This window comes from Gallus gallus, chromosome 1 (assembly GCF_016699485.2).
Source record: "Gallus gallus isolate bGalGal1 chromosome 1, bGalGal1.mat.broiler.GRCg7b, whole genome shotgun sequence".
In the NCBI taxonomy this organism is placed as follows: domain Eukaryota; kingdom Metazoa; phylum Chordata; class Aves; order Galliformes; family Phasianidae; genus Gallus; species Gallus gallus.
Window position 1 is genome coordinate 104,761,217 of NC_052532.1, and position 17,337 is coordinate 104,778,553.

Below are 17,337 nucleotides of genomic sequence, written 5' to 3' on the forward strand. Positions count from 1 at the left end.
CTCTTCAAAGCAATCTTCATTCCTCGAATTCAGCTTTGCTGAGGTAATTTCTTCTATCCTGCCCAAATATTCGAAGACCATCTCTTCATTCTTCTTGTTAAACTACTCAAGCCCCTTTACCCCTACTTCCCCAAGCAGTCCTCATTACATACTTCATGATGCTGTCAAGCAAATCTTTCTTCCACCTTCGTCTCAGCTTGGAGAGCCCCATCACAGGCATGATAAGGAGCAGTTTAAGAGGACTCCGTGAGAAACTAGTCACACGATCAGTCGTATACTCAAATTGCTAAGCCATGTGCTTGCAAACACAAGTTCAGTTAGTCTGAAGCATAACTCCCCTCACCTGCATTTTCCCCAAGGCTAACTGAGGGCGATGCTGTACCTGCTCACTTACTTTGTCCAGGTCATTTGCTTCTGCACTGTACAAGACTGCACTATGGCTACACATTACAATGGTCAGGCCTACCAGTCCTGGGCTCTGGGACTGGGATGCATATGTAGATTGCATCTCACACCCACACACATGGTGAAGCCTTGGCACACTCCATTTTCCAGGCTTTGATTTCCCTAGGAGTGAAGCCTGATGCAGAGTGAAAAGGAAGGAATGACGATGCAGCCTAGCCAGCTCTTGAACTCAGATGACGGGGAGCTCAAGGCTCAAGGGACACTTCGCAATCTGATCAGCATGCATAGCAGTAAGCATCACCTCTGTCACTGTTTTCTTCTAGCTCACAGGGAGACTGCATCTGGACTTCCACATGCAAAGTTACACTCCATTGTTAAGTGAATTGAGGTGGTTTTAACACAAGTGCTTCATTGGTGTTAACTTACTGAAAAGACTCAAAAGCAAAAAAGACTGAAACTTATTTTTTTTGTATCATATATGTGATAGTGAATAGCTCCCCTTAGCTCCGAAATGTCAAGATGGGAAGGACTTCACCTAACTTCTTGATTCTCTAACTTCTTGAAATAAGATGCTCATTAACATAAAAATGCATTGACTTAAAGAAACACAGATCTCTTAGCTATTATCTCAAGTCCACTTTGTAAGTCTGTCTTAATGCGTGAGCAGACAGTTTCAGAAAAAGAAGAAAATTTCTATCTGCCTGTTATGAGACCGACTGCTGGGAGAAGTCACTCTGATCCCATGGACAGCTTTATCCACCTCGACTACTCAGTAAACAGCTAACAGAAATAAAGCCAAATTCTTCAGTTTCAGGTTTACCAAATTCAGCTTCCTTGAATTTGTAAGAATAAGAAAGCTACCACCCGAGTAATGGACACAAGTATTTCATTTACTTCACTCCAATCTTCCTTACAAAATATTTTTGTTTTGTGTACAGCAATACAGCAAACTGCAGACACACTGGCTTGGGATAAGAAGTTCCAGTTGTGCTGTACAAAGACACTGCAAAACTTCAACAATAATTGAAGCTTATTGGTAATACCATGTTACAATTGCTAAAAAATCAATTTGGTCATTAAGAGGGGAAGATATTTATTTATTTTTATTTCTTAAACATCACCTTTCTGTACTCTACAAATATTCAGATACTATCACTGCTAATATCACAGTTTGGGATATTCACTTCTAAAGGTGTGATTTTCAGAGAGAAGAGGCACTTCAGTTTTTGAAAAATCTCTTCTTTTAAAAGCTCTCATATGGGGTTCCTAACACGAAGCATCCAAAAACCCCCAGTCACAACTGGAAAATGTAGTCTTCAAATGTGAAAGAGCAGTTAAGAACTCAGGGAGACAATTTTTTTTTGGTGTTTTGCAGTATGCACTGCACAGAAAAACACTTAAAACTCTATGTCCCATTCGCTTGTCAGGCTCTTAGTTAGAGATCTAGAATACCATAAATAGGACAACTTCAGTAGAAAAATGTTTTCTGAGTGTATGTATTCTTGACAGTGATACATGAAGGGACACTTCTAAGGTAACAACTTGGTAGAAGGTTTTGAAATCTAGAGAACTACAGGACTGAATAAAACTTGTTCTTTGTTGTTTTTTTAACCATTTTATTAAAATCATTCATTCCATACATAAAAAGTATACCATATTTTCAGAGATTTAAAAAAAATACACTAAAAAAATACTGCTCTGCTGTAAAGATAAATTTCTAGTAACCTCTATACATGTAATAGCTGAGTCTAAAACTCAGCTCATATGCCATACAAATGTTTTAAGTTAATTTTCTATGTCGTAAAAACCTCCATTTGTTAAAGGAGACAACATGGCATTCTGTCCTCTATTTCTAAGTTAAATGTTATGGCTTTTTTGTTTGTTTTTAAAACAAATCTTGACTAGAAGTTTTACTGCTTCTTGTAAAATCAGCTATTTAAAAATATTTAAAAGCCAAAAAGGACAGAAATTTCAATAGTTTTAAGAAATCTGCTTTACTTCACTATTAACTAAGTCAGCAGCAAAATCAAAATGTAGTATAAATTCAAAGAACAATAAAACAGAAGAATATACACAAAATGAACTTACCAAGAAGCGGAATAGCTTGGGTGACAGGAGCAGGTACATTAGTAGGTGCTACGGGAGGTGGAACTGTCGCATATATTTTGGAACTATCAGTAGTTTCAGCATTCCCTCTGGATCCAGAAACCACTGTTGGGATGGGATTTCCTACAGATGCATCTTTTGTAGTGTCTTCATTTACTCCAGCTGCTGTAGCTAAGGAACAATGCAGTGACATATTAAAAAATAAGTCAGCTTTTCTGCTTGCATGGTAGCTTCCTTCTACCGTTGCTTGCTCAGAATTTAAGCACTTACAGTTTGGGATGTTTACTGCTGGAGTGTGAGGAACAGATACTGGAGGAGTTATAGGTGGGGGTGGTCCAGGAGGAAGAAAGCCTATAAGAAACGTACGCGTTAACACTACACATCATTTACCAACATGTAGCCGTGCTGTTTATATGGCAAATACTATTATTTGGTATATGGTTAAAAGAAATACTTAATATCCCTTTGAATATACCTGGAGGCAAATGCATTGGGTTGAAACCAGGTCGTAAAAATGGAGGTGGTGGTGGTGGTGGCACTCCAGGAGCAAATCCAGGAGGTGGAATTCCTAAAGGCGCCGTGAAAGCAGGTGGCTGGAGTGCACCAACCACAGGAGGACCTGATGGATGTGGTGGAACCTAAGGGAAAAAAAAAGGAGAAGCGTGTTACCTGAAGACTGAATGAATCACTTCTTGTTCAGATGAAGACCCTCTTCCATGTTTAGCCTGTTAAACTAAAACAATTTAAGCTATCTTAAATTACACTGCAGCAAGGTGGCTTAATTAACAGCAGTCAAAGGACTCCTACAACTTAAAAAGTATCAACACTGATGTCATTTGCCTCTGTTCTTAAATAAAACAACATGATTCCCAGTGCTAAATCATTATTAATGCATGATGACAAGTCATCTAAATATACACTTCACACAGTAGCTGAAATTCATTTTACCATCTGGCACAAAGCACTATTAAACCACAAATGTGAATCAATTAAAAGCCTTCTCTCTCTCTTTTTTTTTTTCTTCCATTTTGCTACCTGAGTTTGTACAGTAGAGTCAATTTGTCCCCTTACTCTTTGTTTTTAAATTCTGGTAGGTATCAAGCTGTTTCTGAATGAAAACTGTGTTAAATTAAACTGCTTAATAGACTCGTGATTATTAATTTACTATAAAAGCTACACCAAACGTGCAGGAATCAAAAGGAAAAATCAAAATATGTTTTGCATTTAAAATTTGACTACTGAAGTGAAGGAGAGCTGTGTAGTTAAGTGACAATAACTAACCTGCCTGCATCAAACTTCAGAACTAGTACACAAAGGCCCATCCTATCTTACGTATTTATGGTGTAAAGGGAAAGCCTTTTTCATTTTATTCTCAGAACTGAACAAAGTGGCATTAAAGTGAACTAAGTAAACTGGTCTTCAACCTGCAGAGATGTTTAAAGTTGCCATGTAACTAACAGCACTTCAAACTTCTGTTTCAACTTTTTGCTAATGGCTGTTGGTGAGCTGAGGCACGTTAAAACTTTTACTATTAGAATTATTAAATCAACTAATTACAAGACTCAAATTCACTGATCATTAGGCTTTAATATAGAAGTGACACTTTTTAATTCACTATTTTTATTTTACAATAACGCGCTGATTAAGCCCTGGCTTGAAGTTAAGCTAAATGAACAGGACCTGAGACACCACTGCACATGACAGAAAAAAACACCAGCCAGAAAAAACTTGGGAGGTTGACAAAATTTACAGGTGGTCCCATGCGGGACAGGTGGTTGGACTGTGCAGGTTTACAGTGTGTTATATGAACAGCCAAACTGCACAGATAACCAGAAACCTCTACTGGGGATCTTCTAGGTACTAGGACCTTCCAAGGCCAACATTGAATGAGTAGGCAAGCACAACCCAGGAATACCATATAGGGCTGATATTACTTAGATGAACACTAGTACTGAGTAATTCTAGAGGTGCTTGCATTCAATCATCATTAAAGGTTTAGCAAAACTACTCCAAAACCATAATGACTTAAGTCCTGGTAGGTCCAGTAGAAAACTGTGCAAAATACCATCATAATACCTAATTTAAAGTTTCTCTTTTAAAGAGATGGAACCAATGGCTAATAAACACTGACAGACAAGAATGACAGAGGACTGATGAGCAATTTCACAACAATAGCCAGTGGACAGGAAAAAAACAAGAGTAACATAGATGCTACAGAGGAGACCTTTTACTAATGGGGAGATAAACACTGGGGGAAAAAATGGTATTTTATTAGCAGCGCTACAAACTGGAGTGACTGAGCCCTCAATAACTGTATCACAAATCGTGCTGCATCTCAACAAACATGTCTTGGGGTTTAGATTGTGTCCAGATACAACTGTTTGTTTAAAATATACCTCTTAGACTGAGAATTGAAGGAGAATCACTGGCCCAGCACAGTCTACATCCATGCTCCAAGACAAGTATCTGTTTAAGAGCACCTGGAGCCTCCACTGGGAAGAACAGCAAGGAGGAGCCTGCCAGTTTCAATGTAAAGGGTATATGATGGAGGAGCTGTCCAAAATCCATCTAGCTGAGGGAGGAGGAGCATGTGGAACTTGGTAATATGCCAGGGAATTAGGAAGGTACACACATTTTGAATTGTGGTTTCTGGATGACAACTCATTAAGCAAAGAAAATGGATTCCAGGCTGGACTGGGAAACTTACTATAAGGGCAGCCACAATAAACTTCAGTTTATCACCCTAGCAAAATCTGAGCCATTCTTCACTGTATAAGAATGGCAGTTTTGGTAGGGTACCACCAAGCTTTGCTAAGAAAATGGAACACCAGTAAAGCTTATCAATGAACACATAACACAACTGGCACCGCAAGTGCTGTTGACTAACACAAGTCTCTTGGTTGTTGACAGTAAAATTCATCTTCAACGCTGCAATATGACTTAAAAAATAAACAAGGGCCTACCCTCAGAGCAGACCATTGAAGTGGATTACTCAGACCTGCAGGAGTGGGACCAGATTCAGCAACAGCTCAGAGGTCCGAATCTACAGGTGAGAAAAGTGCTCATGCCAGTGGCACAACACAACAACAATATTCAACCTATCTTGCCAACAACCCAGGACACTGCAGCCAAAAAATGCTGTGCGTGCTATCAGGCCAAAGAACTAGACTTACCTATGGGGGCTATCACCCATAAAAGGCATTACTGGTTTAAGCACCTTTACTACATGCATGAACGGGTTTCAGTGATATTGACAACAGGAGTCCAGTCAGTCCAGGCAGTTACACCCCTCACAGGCAACATCCAGCAGAGCAGGGCTTCTATGTGCATAGCCCATGCACAGGAGGCCTATTTGGGTTCTAGCAGGAGTGATGAAACTCATTCAGATCCCAACCATTTAGTGGGACAATGTTAGGACTGCAGCCAGAGCACAGAGCTGATAACCAGGCCCCGGCCTCAAGTTGAGCTCAATGACCAGGATATAAAATACTACTGGATAGCATGAGAAGCTGTTGGACATAACAGGTAACAACATGAGAAGCTGGCAAAAGTTACAAACAGTGCCATAAGGAATGGCTGGACATGACAGCTGGTTAGCAGGGTACTTTGTAAACAACAGCCATGCTTCACAAATCAGAAAGAGGAATCTTAAAGGGAACAGGCCCTTGGCAAGGCCAGTGGTGCGTAAGGAACGATTTCCTAGAATAGCATAAAGGATAGTATTACTTAGGTAGTGGCATCATAAGTTGCAGATCTGCATTTATAAGATGTAGATCAGGGGCCAACACGGACAATCAATTAGCCTATAGTCCTTGCAAGCCTGGAACAAAGATGGATGGCTATAACAAAAAAGAGGATCAAGAAGTGAGAAAAGAGAAGGATAAGGCATGGGAATAATGCAGTCCAAGTTGTTTGGGTTTATCTGCCAGGCAGCCCTACATTTCGTTAGCACAGCCCAAAATAAGACAATGCATCAAACCTATTCTGATGTAACACAGGTATCAAATCCACTGTTCTGAGCAGAGGAACAAGGGTGGACTGGGTGCTTTCCCTGGCTAAAAGGAGTGCAACCTAACACACCAATTGAGCATCTGGGTATCACTATGTTGATGTACATTTCCAAGCTAGACAGAAACAACAGCTTGCCAACACTCTTAAAAGCCTCCCCACATCTTCAAGTTCTAAACACGTTACTTTTACCACTAACACCACTACTATCATCACAGCTGAACTTAATTACTAAGTTTTTAGAACTGTTTACAAACTAATAAACTCTTTTCATTTTATGGTGTGCCAGAAAAGACAGATGAATTGTTAAGTATAACACAGCCTGAAGAACAGTTCAAAGCAAATCCAGAGGTGAAGGTCAAATACAGTTCTTCAATTCTGAATTTGCAAAGGTGCAAGTATCTTTGCCATGGTAAAGAGCACTGAAGCTTGTGAGGTGTAGATGAACTACTATGACACATCTATATTCTAGAACTGGGTGACTTTAACCCGGTAGTGTCTGATACAGTTAACTCTAATTAAAGCTAATTACAGCTAACAGCTATTAAATCTTTCTGAAATTTGAGATTTAATTCATATATTCATTTACTAAGAATATCTTGGAGCAATTAAGGAATTCTGTGTCAAAACAAGAGAACTCAACACACTATGTTCTCAAATCAAGTACCTGGTAAACTATACACATCTTCCAACAACATGAGTTCCTGGCCTTCTCTGAGTGTCTGCTATGCCATAGTCCATAACATTTCTCAAGATTTAAAGTAGTTTTACTCAAACTTCCTCCCATTTGGAAGAAAGTATACTATCATCTTAACAGTGAGAGGAAGTAAACTACTACTACAAAACTAGTAACACTCCTCTGTCAATAAGTAAAGCTAAAAGAAATAGATTGTAAAGCACTGAAGGGAATAACTGTTATTACATGCTCCTTAAACTAGTGATAAGTTTCAGACAGTGTTCTTTTAAAAAACAAACATCAATTTTGACTGAAGAACCACTATAACAACCAAGGCAGAATATCAAATTTTTCACATGGAAATCCCAAGGGCTGTTCAAAGAGAGTATACACAATATGAACAAACACAAAGCAATATATTGTTTTAGATCTGTAGCTGAGTTAAATCAGTAGTAAGGAAAACTAATTTGGAAAACACACACAAAAAAAAAATCAATGCAGTCATAAAAGAGAGTAGATGTACTTCATCCTATTAATAAAAATAAACTGCTGTAATAATTTATTTAGATTGCAACAGTAAGTATTAGAAGTACAGTCCTACAATACTTCAAAGATGTATTTGACAGACACACATATGCTCTTGTCTACATTAGTATTAAGGGAACATTGAGGTTTGGGGCAAATTCTCCATCATTCCCACCAAGCACATGCTGATTCAGTTCCCAGGGCTGCCCTGGTACATGCAAACTACATCCTTTTTCAAGGAAACCAAACCAGACTCCCTGCTCCTGCTGGGCACACAATACAATCCAAACGTTAATGGATTTTATGGTTTTCAAGTCCTCCATTGCCACTGCAATTCGGCAGAAAAAGAAAAGTCCTACTAGACTGTGTTGCTCCTCTAAATAAAGAGAGTTGGGTACAGCTTTTAAGCAGGTCCAAGATGACAAACACAGACACATACAAGATGATCTAGCTATAATTCACCATATTTTCTCCCTTCTGTTAAGGTATGCACTGCCATGCTGGATAACTATTCAAGTTTTTGTTCAGTTATCTACAGTAAATGGGAAGCAACTCTCACCTGTGGAGGAGGTACTGTAATTGGTGCGGGCATGGGAACAGGAATTGGAACAGGTAAAGCTTTAGGTATAGGTGACACTGGTTCATTATGAGTAGCTTCTGCACCACCATTCTGAGCTACTTCATTTTCAGACTTCTTGGGAATCCCCTTCCACTCTATACAAAAAGAAGAAACCAACAACATATATACCTCAGTTCTAAAAAGCTGAGAAGTAGTTGAACACTACCATGTAAAATCCATATGCTTTGTGATGTTTACAGAAATGACCTAACTAAAACAATTTCTTGGAAAATGAGAAGAGCTACGAAACACGGAGATGAGACATTTTAACACATTTCTAAGAAAAAAAGTATTTAAGTATTGCTTTCATTTAATGCTACTTATAGAAATCACAACAGCCAGCAGACTAGCAATTCTGTGCTGACTTTAAACCTGTCATTGATTCAAGTTACTGATACTGAACAGGTGTAATTTTCTTAATGCAATCACAGAAGCCCAGTATTTTCACTGCTTACAATAAAACAAGATTTCTCTTTAGGTCAAGATAAATACAAGACTCGCTAATGGAACTGATCCTGAGTATGAAAACAAAAGGCACTTTTTAATGGAAATCATGAAGGTGCTGTCAGATCAGTTCCTATACGTGTTCTCCAAAGACAAGCTCCTTTGCTATGGGTAGCTCACACAAACCAGAGGGCAACCAGGCTTTGGGACTAATGAGCATTTCCAACCTTGATTACTATCAGTGGTAAGGTCCAAGCAACTCACAGCTTGTCTGGTGTCCAAGTGCAACTTTAGCTCAACCTCTGGTAATCCAACTGCTTAACCCCTGACGGGGACTGCCATTAACTGCCTGCAAACTGTCTCTCATCTATGGTTTGCATATCCTGCACTTCTCAGCCATTTCAAGCACTTTACATGCACCTCAGAATCAGAAAAGTCAGCCATACCGATTTCACTGCATCAGCAAAAAGGACAACATTTTAAAAAGCATTTAAAGAAGTAGCAATGCCTTACCTGGACTAAGAGTTTCATTGTCTAACATTCCACCTTCACAGAAGCTTTCAAGATCTTCAGGCTTCACTTTGTCCCATGGTATGTAAGTAACACCTAATTCTACATCCCAATACTGTTTGTAATCTGGCTTTATTCCTTTATTCAAAGCCCACGCAATCTTGAGGGAAAAAAAACCATGCAGTTAGTAATGTTGTCATTTTAATGGTTTATAACAGAATAGCATATCCAGAAAAAGGCTACAAAACAAACAAGTATATTCTAACTGGAACAGCAGGAAGAACACTCTGAAAATAGGAGGTTTTTTTTTTTAAGGCACAATTAGTTCCTACGTCTCTGCTTGACTCTGGCACATGATTTGCAAACACACGTACAGGCAGTTTTTTTCCAATGTTCCCCACTCGTTATAATTAATTTTATTTCCCTTCAGGGGACAGTGTCACTCTCAAATATGACGTTCCACAAAAGGAAACACTTGACTAATGAGTGTGTTCTTCCTTAATTATTAGTACTCTTTGTAGGACTGTAACTGTGTTTAATTATAGATAAGAACATTAAGCAGCAGCAAGAAAACCACAGTTACAGTCCACCAGAATGACCAGAACACCATTTACACAACTGCACCAGTTACACAGTTACTGGCAGTTTTTCAGAGAAACTGATACCAGTTCCTTTAATTACATGACAGAAGAGGAAGAATACACATTAATAAAGTGGTTCATTCACATAAATTTATAGAATACCACATCCAGACTATATAAAAGCCCGAAATAACAACAAATCTAGAATAAATAAAAAAAGAATTCCAGTAATTACAACAGCTTGACATTATCCAAGAAGTACCTTTATAGATTTTTGATTGACTTTGAAGTTGCCTCTGCTCAATTTTTGTAGGGCACGATAAGCATCTTGTCTGTGAACCATTACAATGTAGGCACATCCTCTCGGTGGTATCATCTGTTTGTATTTTAAGAAAAAAAATGTGTTAACAGTAACCAGGTAGCAACATACAAATGTTAACTACAGAAAATTAGAACACTAACTGGTGTTACAAAAAAGATTACTGGGTATGAATGAGAATGTTAGTTTAAGAGGCTAAAACAGCCAGCATCTTCTTCCAGAAATAAATGCTTCTAATAAACATGAGGACATGGACTCCTACAGCATATTTAATCCTTAAAATTTTCCAGCAGCATTCACGGAAGCATTACGGCCTCAGAATTAGTTAATCTGTTGGAAGAAACAAGAAACACTAATACCTCTTTATTCCAAATACTGCTTTATTCCAAATACCACAGATTGCCATCTGTATCTTCACACTGTTTTATGTGCAGTTTTATAATCATTTTTACTATGTGCAAAGAATTTGAGGAAAATTTTTGATTCTGTTTTACAAAATTTTTGAACAGTAAAAAAAATTAGTCACATATTCAGTTTAAATAAAATTCCACACTCACACACACTCATATATATTCATCCTTAATACAGTCATGTAATACTAGTTTTCTGTGCTTAGAATCACAGAATCACTCAGGTTGGAGAAGACCTTAAAGATCATCGAGTCCAACCACGACCTAACCATACTACCCTAATTCTAACAACCCTCCACTAAATCATGTCCCTGAGCACCACATCCAAACAGCTCTTAAACACATACAGGGATGGTGACTCAACCACCTCCCTGGGGAGCCTATTCCAGTGCTTAATAATCCTTTCTGTAAAGAAGTTTTTCCTGATATCCAACCTAAACTTACCCTGGGGCAACTTAAAGCCATTTCCCCTCGTCTTGTCACCTGTCACCAGTGAGAAGAGACCAACCCTGCTCTCGCTGTAAGCACCTTTCAAGTATTGGAAGAGAGCAATAAGGTCTCCCCTCAGCCTCCTCTTCCCCAGACTAAACAGCCCCAGTTTCTTCAGTCTCTCCTCGTAGGGCATATTCTCCAAGCCCTTCACCAGCCTTGTTGCCCTTCTTTGGACCTGCTCCAGCACCTCAATGTCCCTTTATGTGCTGAGGTGCCCAAAACTGAACACAGTACTCAAGGTGAGGCCTCACCAATGCTGAGTACAGGGGCAGGATGACTTCCCTAGTCCTGCTCACCACACCATTCCTGATACAAGCCAGGATGCCATTGGCCTTCTTGGCCACCTGGGCACACTGCTGGCCCATATTCAGCTGACTGTCCACCAGTACACCAAGGTCCCTTTCCATCAGGCAGCTTTCCAGCCACTCTACTCTAAGCCTGAAGGGTTGCCTGGGGTTGCTGTGACCAAAATGCAGGACCCGACACTTGGCCATACTGAAACTTTAGCTTACGTCTAAAATGACAGAAGAGAACAGACAAGGAACTCAATAACCCTTTCTTATTCCATTCCCTCTAGAAAAAGGGTGAGTTTTATGAAAGTGGGAGTTTTCATTATCCCAAAGGCATTTTTAATACCCAAAATAGCAAGCAACTGCCTTCTTTTCTTTCCACATCAGAGGACAAATGACTTTAGTTTTCACATTAGAAAACACAATCATAAAGGAAACAACAGCCCTTCAATCTCTGTAATATATTAAAAATAAAGCTATCTTGAAACAGTCTGAAAAGCATTTTTGAAGCCTATGCTTGCACTGAAGCATTTATACTTACATTTATTGATTCTATTGGGCCAAACTCCTCCAAGAGACTTCCAACATCCTGCTGTGTAGTCCTTTTGTCAAGTTGTCCTACCCAAAGCGTAGTACTACAAACTACAATCAAAGAGTTAACAAAGACTGTAAGAGTGCTTGTAAATACAGACTTCACAAACCAAAATGTCAAAACAGTCATGTTACAATAGTCAGTTATGACATCTAACGGAGAAAAGTCTGCTGGTATAAGATACTATCTTCAGGAGTTTTTGAAAGGCCTCTTTTTCTGCCTGCCCAGAGACAAATTAACCACGACACCAAAACCATTGCCAGGATGCACAAACTCAGAAGCTGTTCACTTAACCTCTGTTAAGATGACCTGCAAATCCTGATGAGCGTAAGCTCTGCGAATAATTACAGAAAGGAAAAATATGCTTTGTTGCTAAGACTGCTCCATGAAATATCCTCACACCTGCAGTGAATATTTTACAAGGTAACTTAGCCTGCTCGGCGTGAAACCCTAGCTTTGGGCCAGAATCCCAAGTTATGGATGGTACTTACTAGCAAAGCAATAGTTATTTACAGTGATACACTCACAGCTGTGGAGGCTTTCCTCCAGAATGCTGTGACAAACTACCGCAAGTAGCAGTCTTACCCTCTTTAGCAACCAATTCATTGTCCTATCTCTTAACAGTTAAGTGAAAAATTATCAATAGAAGCTTCCTCCCCACCCCCTGGAGGAAAGCAAGCAACATGCTTATTTTGCTTCATTCTTCAGGGTAATAATGCAGCAGACAAGCACAAAGTAACGCATCCTTTCAAGAGTACTATAGCAACATTCAGTACTCACCTATGTTTTCCCTGTATGTGATAGAAAATTGTCATATAATGCTTTTTACATTAGTAATCTGGGAGAGGTGTTGGCAAAACAGTATCTTAAACCATTGCCGTTAAATCCTTTAAAATAATACCTATTAACTCTCTGTGGTACTTTAAAATTAATGTTACTGTCATACTCAGGTTTTGACTAGTTACAGATGCTTATCTTGTGTCCCTTTTATATCAGAAAGAACACTTTAATTCTATTTGATGCTCTCAAGGATATTTAGAAGACAGCTACGAGATACTGTCTATGAACTCCCCCAAAGCCAAGATTGTTTAAGAATAACATTAGCCCATGTGTTTTCCAGGTCAAAGCTCCCCTTCAGATTTGAGAGAAGCACAACACTGGATCATTAGAAAAAAATCATAATCACGTGCTCAGCCTTGTTCAGTTTGCTTTACTTTGTATGTCTTGAAGGAAAGAAAAGAAGAACACAGTGTTTAAGATTTTTCTTTTTCTATTCTACAAACAAAATATTTCTGACTTGGAGACATTCCAAGAAGGCCCAAATGCCCCTTATGAGCAGTCAGGGTGTGCTGGCACGCAATGCATTTAATTCTCACTGGCTTCAAAACAGTTCAGAAAAACAATTCAGTGCAATTTATTTCTCTTTTGTACGGATGAATCTTGGAGAACGTATCAAATAGCATCAAACACAAGAAAAAAAGATGGAGAAGATGGATTGGAATCAGATAAAATACTCCAAGTGACAATAAGCCATCTGTTGCCTACATCTGGCCAGGGAGCCAAGAGGGAGGACCTAAGATACGTTTCTTCACATCTTAGTTGAGCTGTCTCTGGTGCGTTTTTGGAGAAGATGTATAATAAAGGTAAAAGAATTGGTCAACATTAAGTTAAACAAACAAGTCTAAGTAGAGTAGATTCTTCAGCCATTTGCCATTTTTCTAAAATAACTTTGTCCTGCTAGTATTTCATTTTACATAGGCATAGTATCTACTACAGGATCTTCAACTTTAAAGAGCTCTAAAATTCAGTAAAGAAAATACTAGACACATGAAAAAAAATCCATGAGTGAACCATGAAGATCTCGAGCATCTGAAAGAGGGTACTAACTGAATTGTCAAGGTTACAGCAACAACAAACAGAATAGGCAAACTTACCACTAACAGTTTCTGATTTGATCTGAGGAAGGCCTTTTGACCTGCGTTCTCTCTCCCTCTCACGTTCACGTCTTTCCTGTGATCGAGACTTCGGAGAGTGGCGGCGTCTATCCCTGGATCGTGACCGAGATCGACGATGACGTGACCTTCGAGAGCGGGAGCCGGACCTTGAACGTCTCCTTTTAGGTGACCTAGTTTAAACCAGGAACAACATCTTTAGAGCACAGACAAGACTGAAATCACATTCTGCTTCCCTTCTACTTAGGGAGTATTAGAAGTTACTCTCCACTCAGAGGAAAACTGTATAGATACTCCATTTCACTTGGAAGGTAGAAGGATTTCAGATGTTTGCAAGTCTTAAGAGTCACTAGCCTGCTTCTCATTACCCCTACATGGAAGTACAAGCAATATTAAGCTGTACTTATACACAGGACTTCCCTGAGAGGTATTAAGGTGGAAAGGTCTTCTTTGTTTGTTCTTATTGCCTTTCCAGATGGGGAAAGAAGGCGGCCCTTAAAATCTCTGAGGGCTTTGCCTCTACCAAAGAAATTTCACAAGTGCTGTCCACACGTGGATACACACACAGTAATTTAAGTAATCCTGAAATTAAGTCAAAAAGAGATTCTGCTCCTAAATGTCTTTTGGCATTTGCTATTGGAATCCAATCAATGCAGCAAATGGGCACTTCCAAGAAGTAGCCTCAAAAGTAAGCATGCCGAGTAGGGCACTCACAAAGCCAGTACAAAGTACGGGTAACAAGACTTCAAGTACTATGGCACTGAAAATGAACTCCAGCAACAGTTTGAGGAATTAGCTTGCCTCCAAGCTATTTATTGTTGTCTCACAGAAATTCCAACCCCACACAGCAGATTTGGCAGCACAGGAACAGATTCTCTGAGCTCCCATCAGCCTAGCTCTTCTCAGCACTCAGAATGCATAAAGCACTTTCACATTTTTGAACACAATACACTTACGTTCCTCATATAAAATCTAATACTTGACATAATATATAACCTCAAAAAATTAAAAGAGATTCCACTATTTTACCTTGATGCAGATCTAGATCTTGACTTTCTGTTGTCAGAAACATGTCGTTTTCTTTCTTGAATAGGTGGCTGTTCCACTTCCATGTTCTAAAATATTAAGTTCGACTGGTGTTAAGGGCGAGTACTGCAAGTATTTTATTTCATTTTGTGCCTAGGCTGAGTTATGTAAGACCATTAAAATTACATCAAATAGTCACATATGTGAAATTAAGATGTAATGCGATTCATCTCAGAACCTTCACCACTAGCATAGTCACGAACAGACAGAAAATCTGATGGTAATTTAACAGGATCACTGAGAAAACATAGTAAAAATAATTTGGGAAAATTTCACATCTTCAATGTGTAAATTGTTTTTCCACATTTTTGTTCATTTCAGCACTGTACAGATGCCCAAAGAATATAAGCTCAGTCGTCGATCCTGCTCTCTGTTCAAATTTACAGGTAACATAACATCTGCTGGAAAACTTTTCTCCAAGATGTTACAGGAGAGTACTTTAAGCTATACACAGAGACACCAAAACAATACTTAAAATGCAAGAACATGCTTACAATGCATGTGTATAAAGAAAAAAAACCTCAGCACAGCTCCTCCTTTCTACCCTAAGTCCTCTATAGCTTCCCATTCCAAAACATACTGCATCCTGCCTAAACTTTCAATAGTCTTTGTGATGCAAGCCTGGCAGGGAACATCTTAAAAAGTAACCTGGTAAGCTCTTAGAATTTACTGAATCAACACACTTCAAGACTAAGAAGCTATGACGATTATCTTGAGAACCATCCCTTTACTCCAAGTGGGAAGCAAGAATTACTTATAGAACTTGTTGCATCACAAGTCACCACAGAAATACAGCTTGGTATTATTTCCTCATTTCAAAATTTTCCAGCAGTATCTTCCCTAATCTTCAAAACAGGAGAGGTGTATATGTATAATTTCCATTTATTTATTAGAACTTTTACAGACTTCTGAGTTCATCTTCTCTATTTGAGAGGTCTACAAAGTCCTTAAAAATTACATTTTTCAAATTGTTTCTCTCCCAAACGGGACTGCAATGTTAGAACTCCTGAAGCGTGAACAGGAAGAGAAATGAGGAGAAGCAACGCAGCCGACAAAATGCAAACCCAAATCTGTCACAGAAAGAAACATACAGTATACACATGCTGTTTTTGCTAGATTCCTGATATACCAAGCTCATCATGTAGTATTACTGCTATCCAACTTTCTCTCACGTAAGCAACCCTCACAGCCACCTCCAGACAAAGTTATCATGAAATCTCCTCTACCTAACATGGGTAGGGACGAGTATTAGAGCACTGTAAGTTAAGAACTTCCTTATTGCAAAGGGTCCTCACCTGCTGATGTGTTTTTTGCATGTGTGATTCACTCTGCACTGGGAAAGGAGTCTGAAAAGTTTGCTGCACAGGAGCTGTTGGTGGAATCACAGGCTGAGCCATGGGTGGAAACTGAGGGGTAGGAAGGAGACCAAAACCTGGCATTTGTCCATTAGGAGGAAGTGGGACCTTAGAAGAACAAAATACATGAAAACCTCCAGTTAGAAAAAAATTATATTAGCTTTTCTAGTCTGCTAGAAGTAGAACTGTCTCTCTGCTCTAAACTCACAATGGAAGATCAGAAGCCTGAGAAAGATGAAGCAGGTCAAGCAATTATATATATTTTTTAAAATACATGTATATATATTTTATATTGAGATATATATATATATATATCTCTCAAATTCTCCAAAGCTTGACTAGAACAGACAACAAAATTATCTTTTTCAGAACAGCAGACCATTAAATTATATTCACTTTTCACTAACAGAAACACGACTTCTTTCCCTCTTCATCAAAGGAAATGACAAGGCACAAGACGTAACAGATGAAGAAGCAACTACAAAAACCCTCAGGTTACCTGATGGCGCATTGGATCCTGTTGCATTCCCATCATTCGTTGTTGAAAAGGATCCATATTTGGGAGCTGAGGAAATACTGGCTGTTGTATACCTTCTCCTGCAAATCCACTAAAAACAATAATACTTTGGTGAGACAAGTCAGTAGACATACAGACTTCTTTGCTTTTCTTTCACATACTTTATGTACGTTTATACATTCTTGTTTTAAAATTCAACAGAAAAATTATCTTTATTATGATACTATTTTCACTCTAAAGAAGTGAGAACAAAACTAAAAAGAAGAATAAAAAATGTCTTCCCTTTCCCCATTGTAAGAACAGCCCTCTAACATTTAAGGAAATGCTACATAGAAGTTAGCCTCTTTCTTCCCCTGTACTTATACGGTCTTGCTAAAGCCCTAAGATTACATAATTTTTTTTGTCTGCCTTAGGTTAATTATCCTCTTTTCTAATCTGTGTGGGTACAGC

General features: G+C 38.8%; 1 protein-coding gene across 2 annotated transcripts in view; it reads right to left on the reverse strand.

The window, feature by feature from the left end:
• Positions 1-17,337, reverse strand: part of SCAF4 (SR-related CTD associated factor 4) — a 44,445-nt gene that overhangs the window by 6,196 nt on the left and 20,912 nt on the right. For both annotated transcript variants that reach the window (XM_015299359.4, NM_001012822.2), the window contains 11 exons: positions 16,870-16,978; positions 16,311-16,478; positions 14,959-15,044; positions 13,912-14,102; positions 11,927-12,027; positions 10,137-10,250; positions 9,297-9,453; positions 8,280-8,434; positions 2,987-3,149; positions 2,782-2,862; positions 2,494-2,682 (listed from right to left, as the gene is read on the reverse strand). In XM_015299359.4, the coding sequence (XP_015154845.2) occupies positions 2,494-2,682; positions 2,782-2,862; positions 2,987-3,149; positions 8,280-8,434; positions 9,297-9,453; positions 10,137-10,250; positions 11,927-12,027; positions 13,912-14,102; positions 14,959-15,044; positions 16,311-16,478; positions 16,870-16,978 (1,514 nt within the window). The remainder of the gene's footprint in view (positions 1-2,493; positions 2,683-2,781; positions 2,863-2,986; positions 3,150-8,279; positions 8,435-9,296; positions 9,454-10,136; positions 10,251-11,926; positions 12,028-13,911; positions 14,103-14,958; positions 15,045-16,310; positions 16,479-16,869; positions 16,979-17,337) is intronic.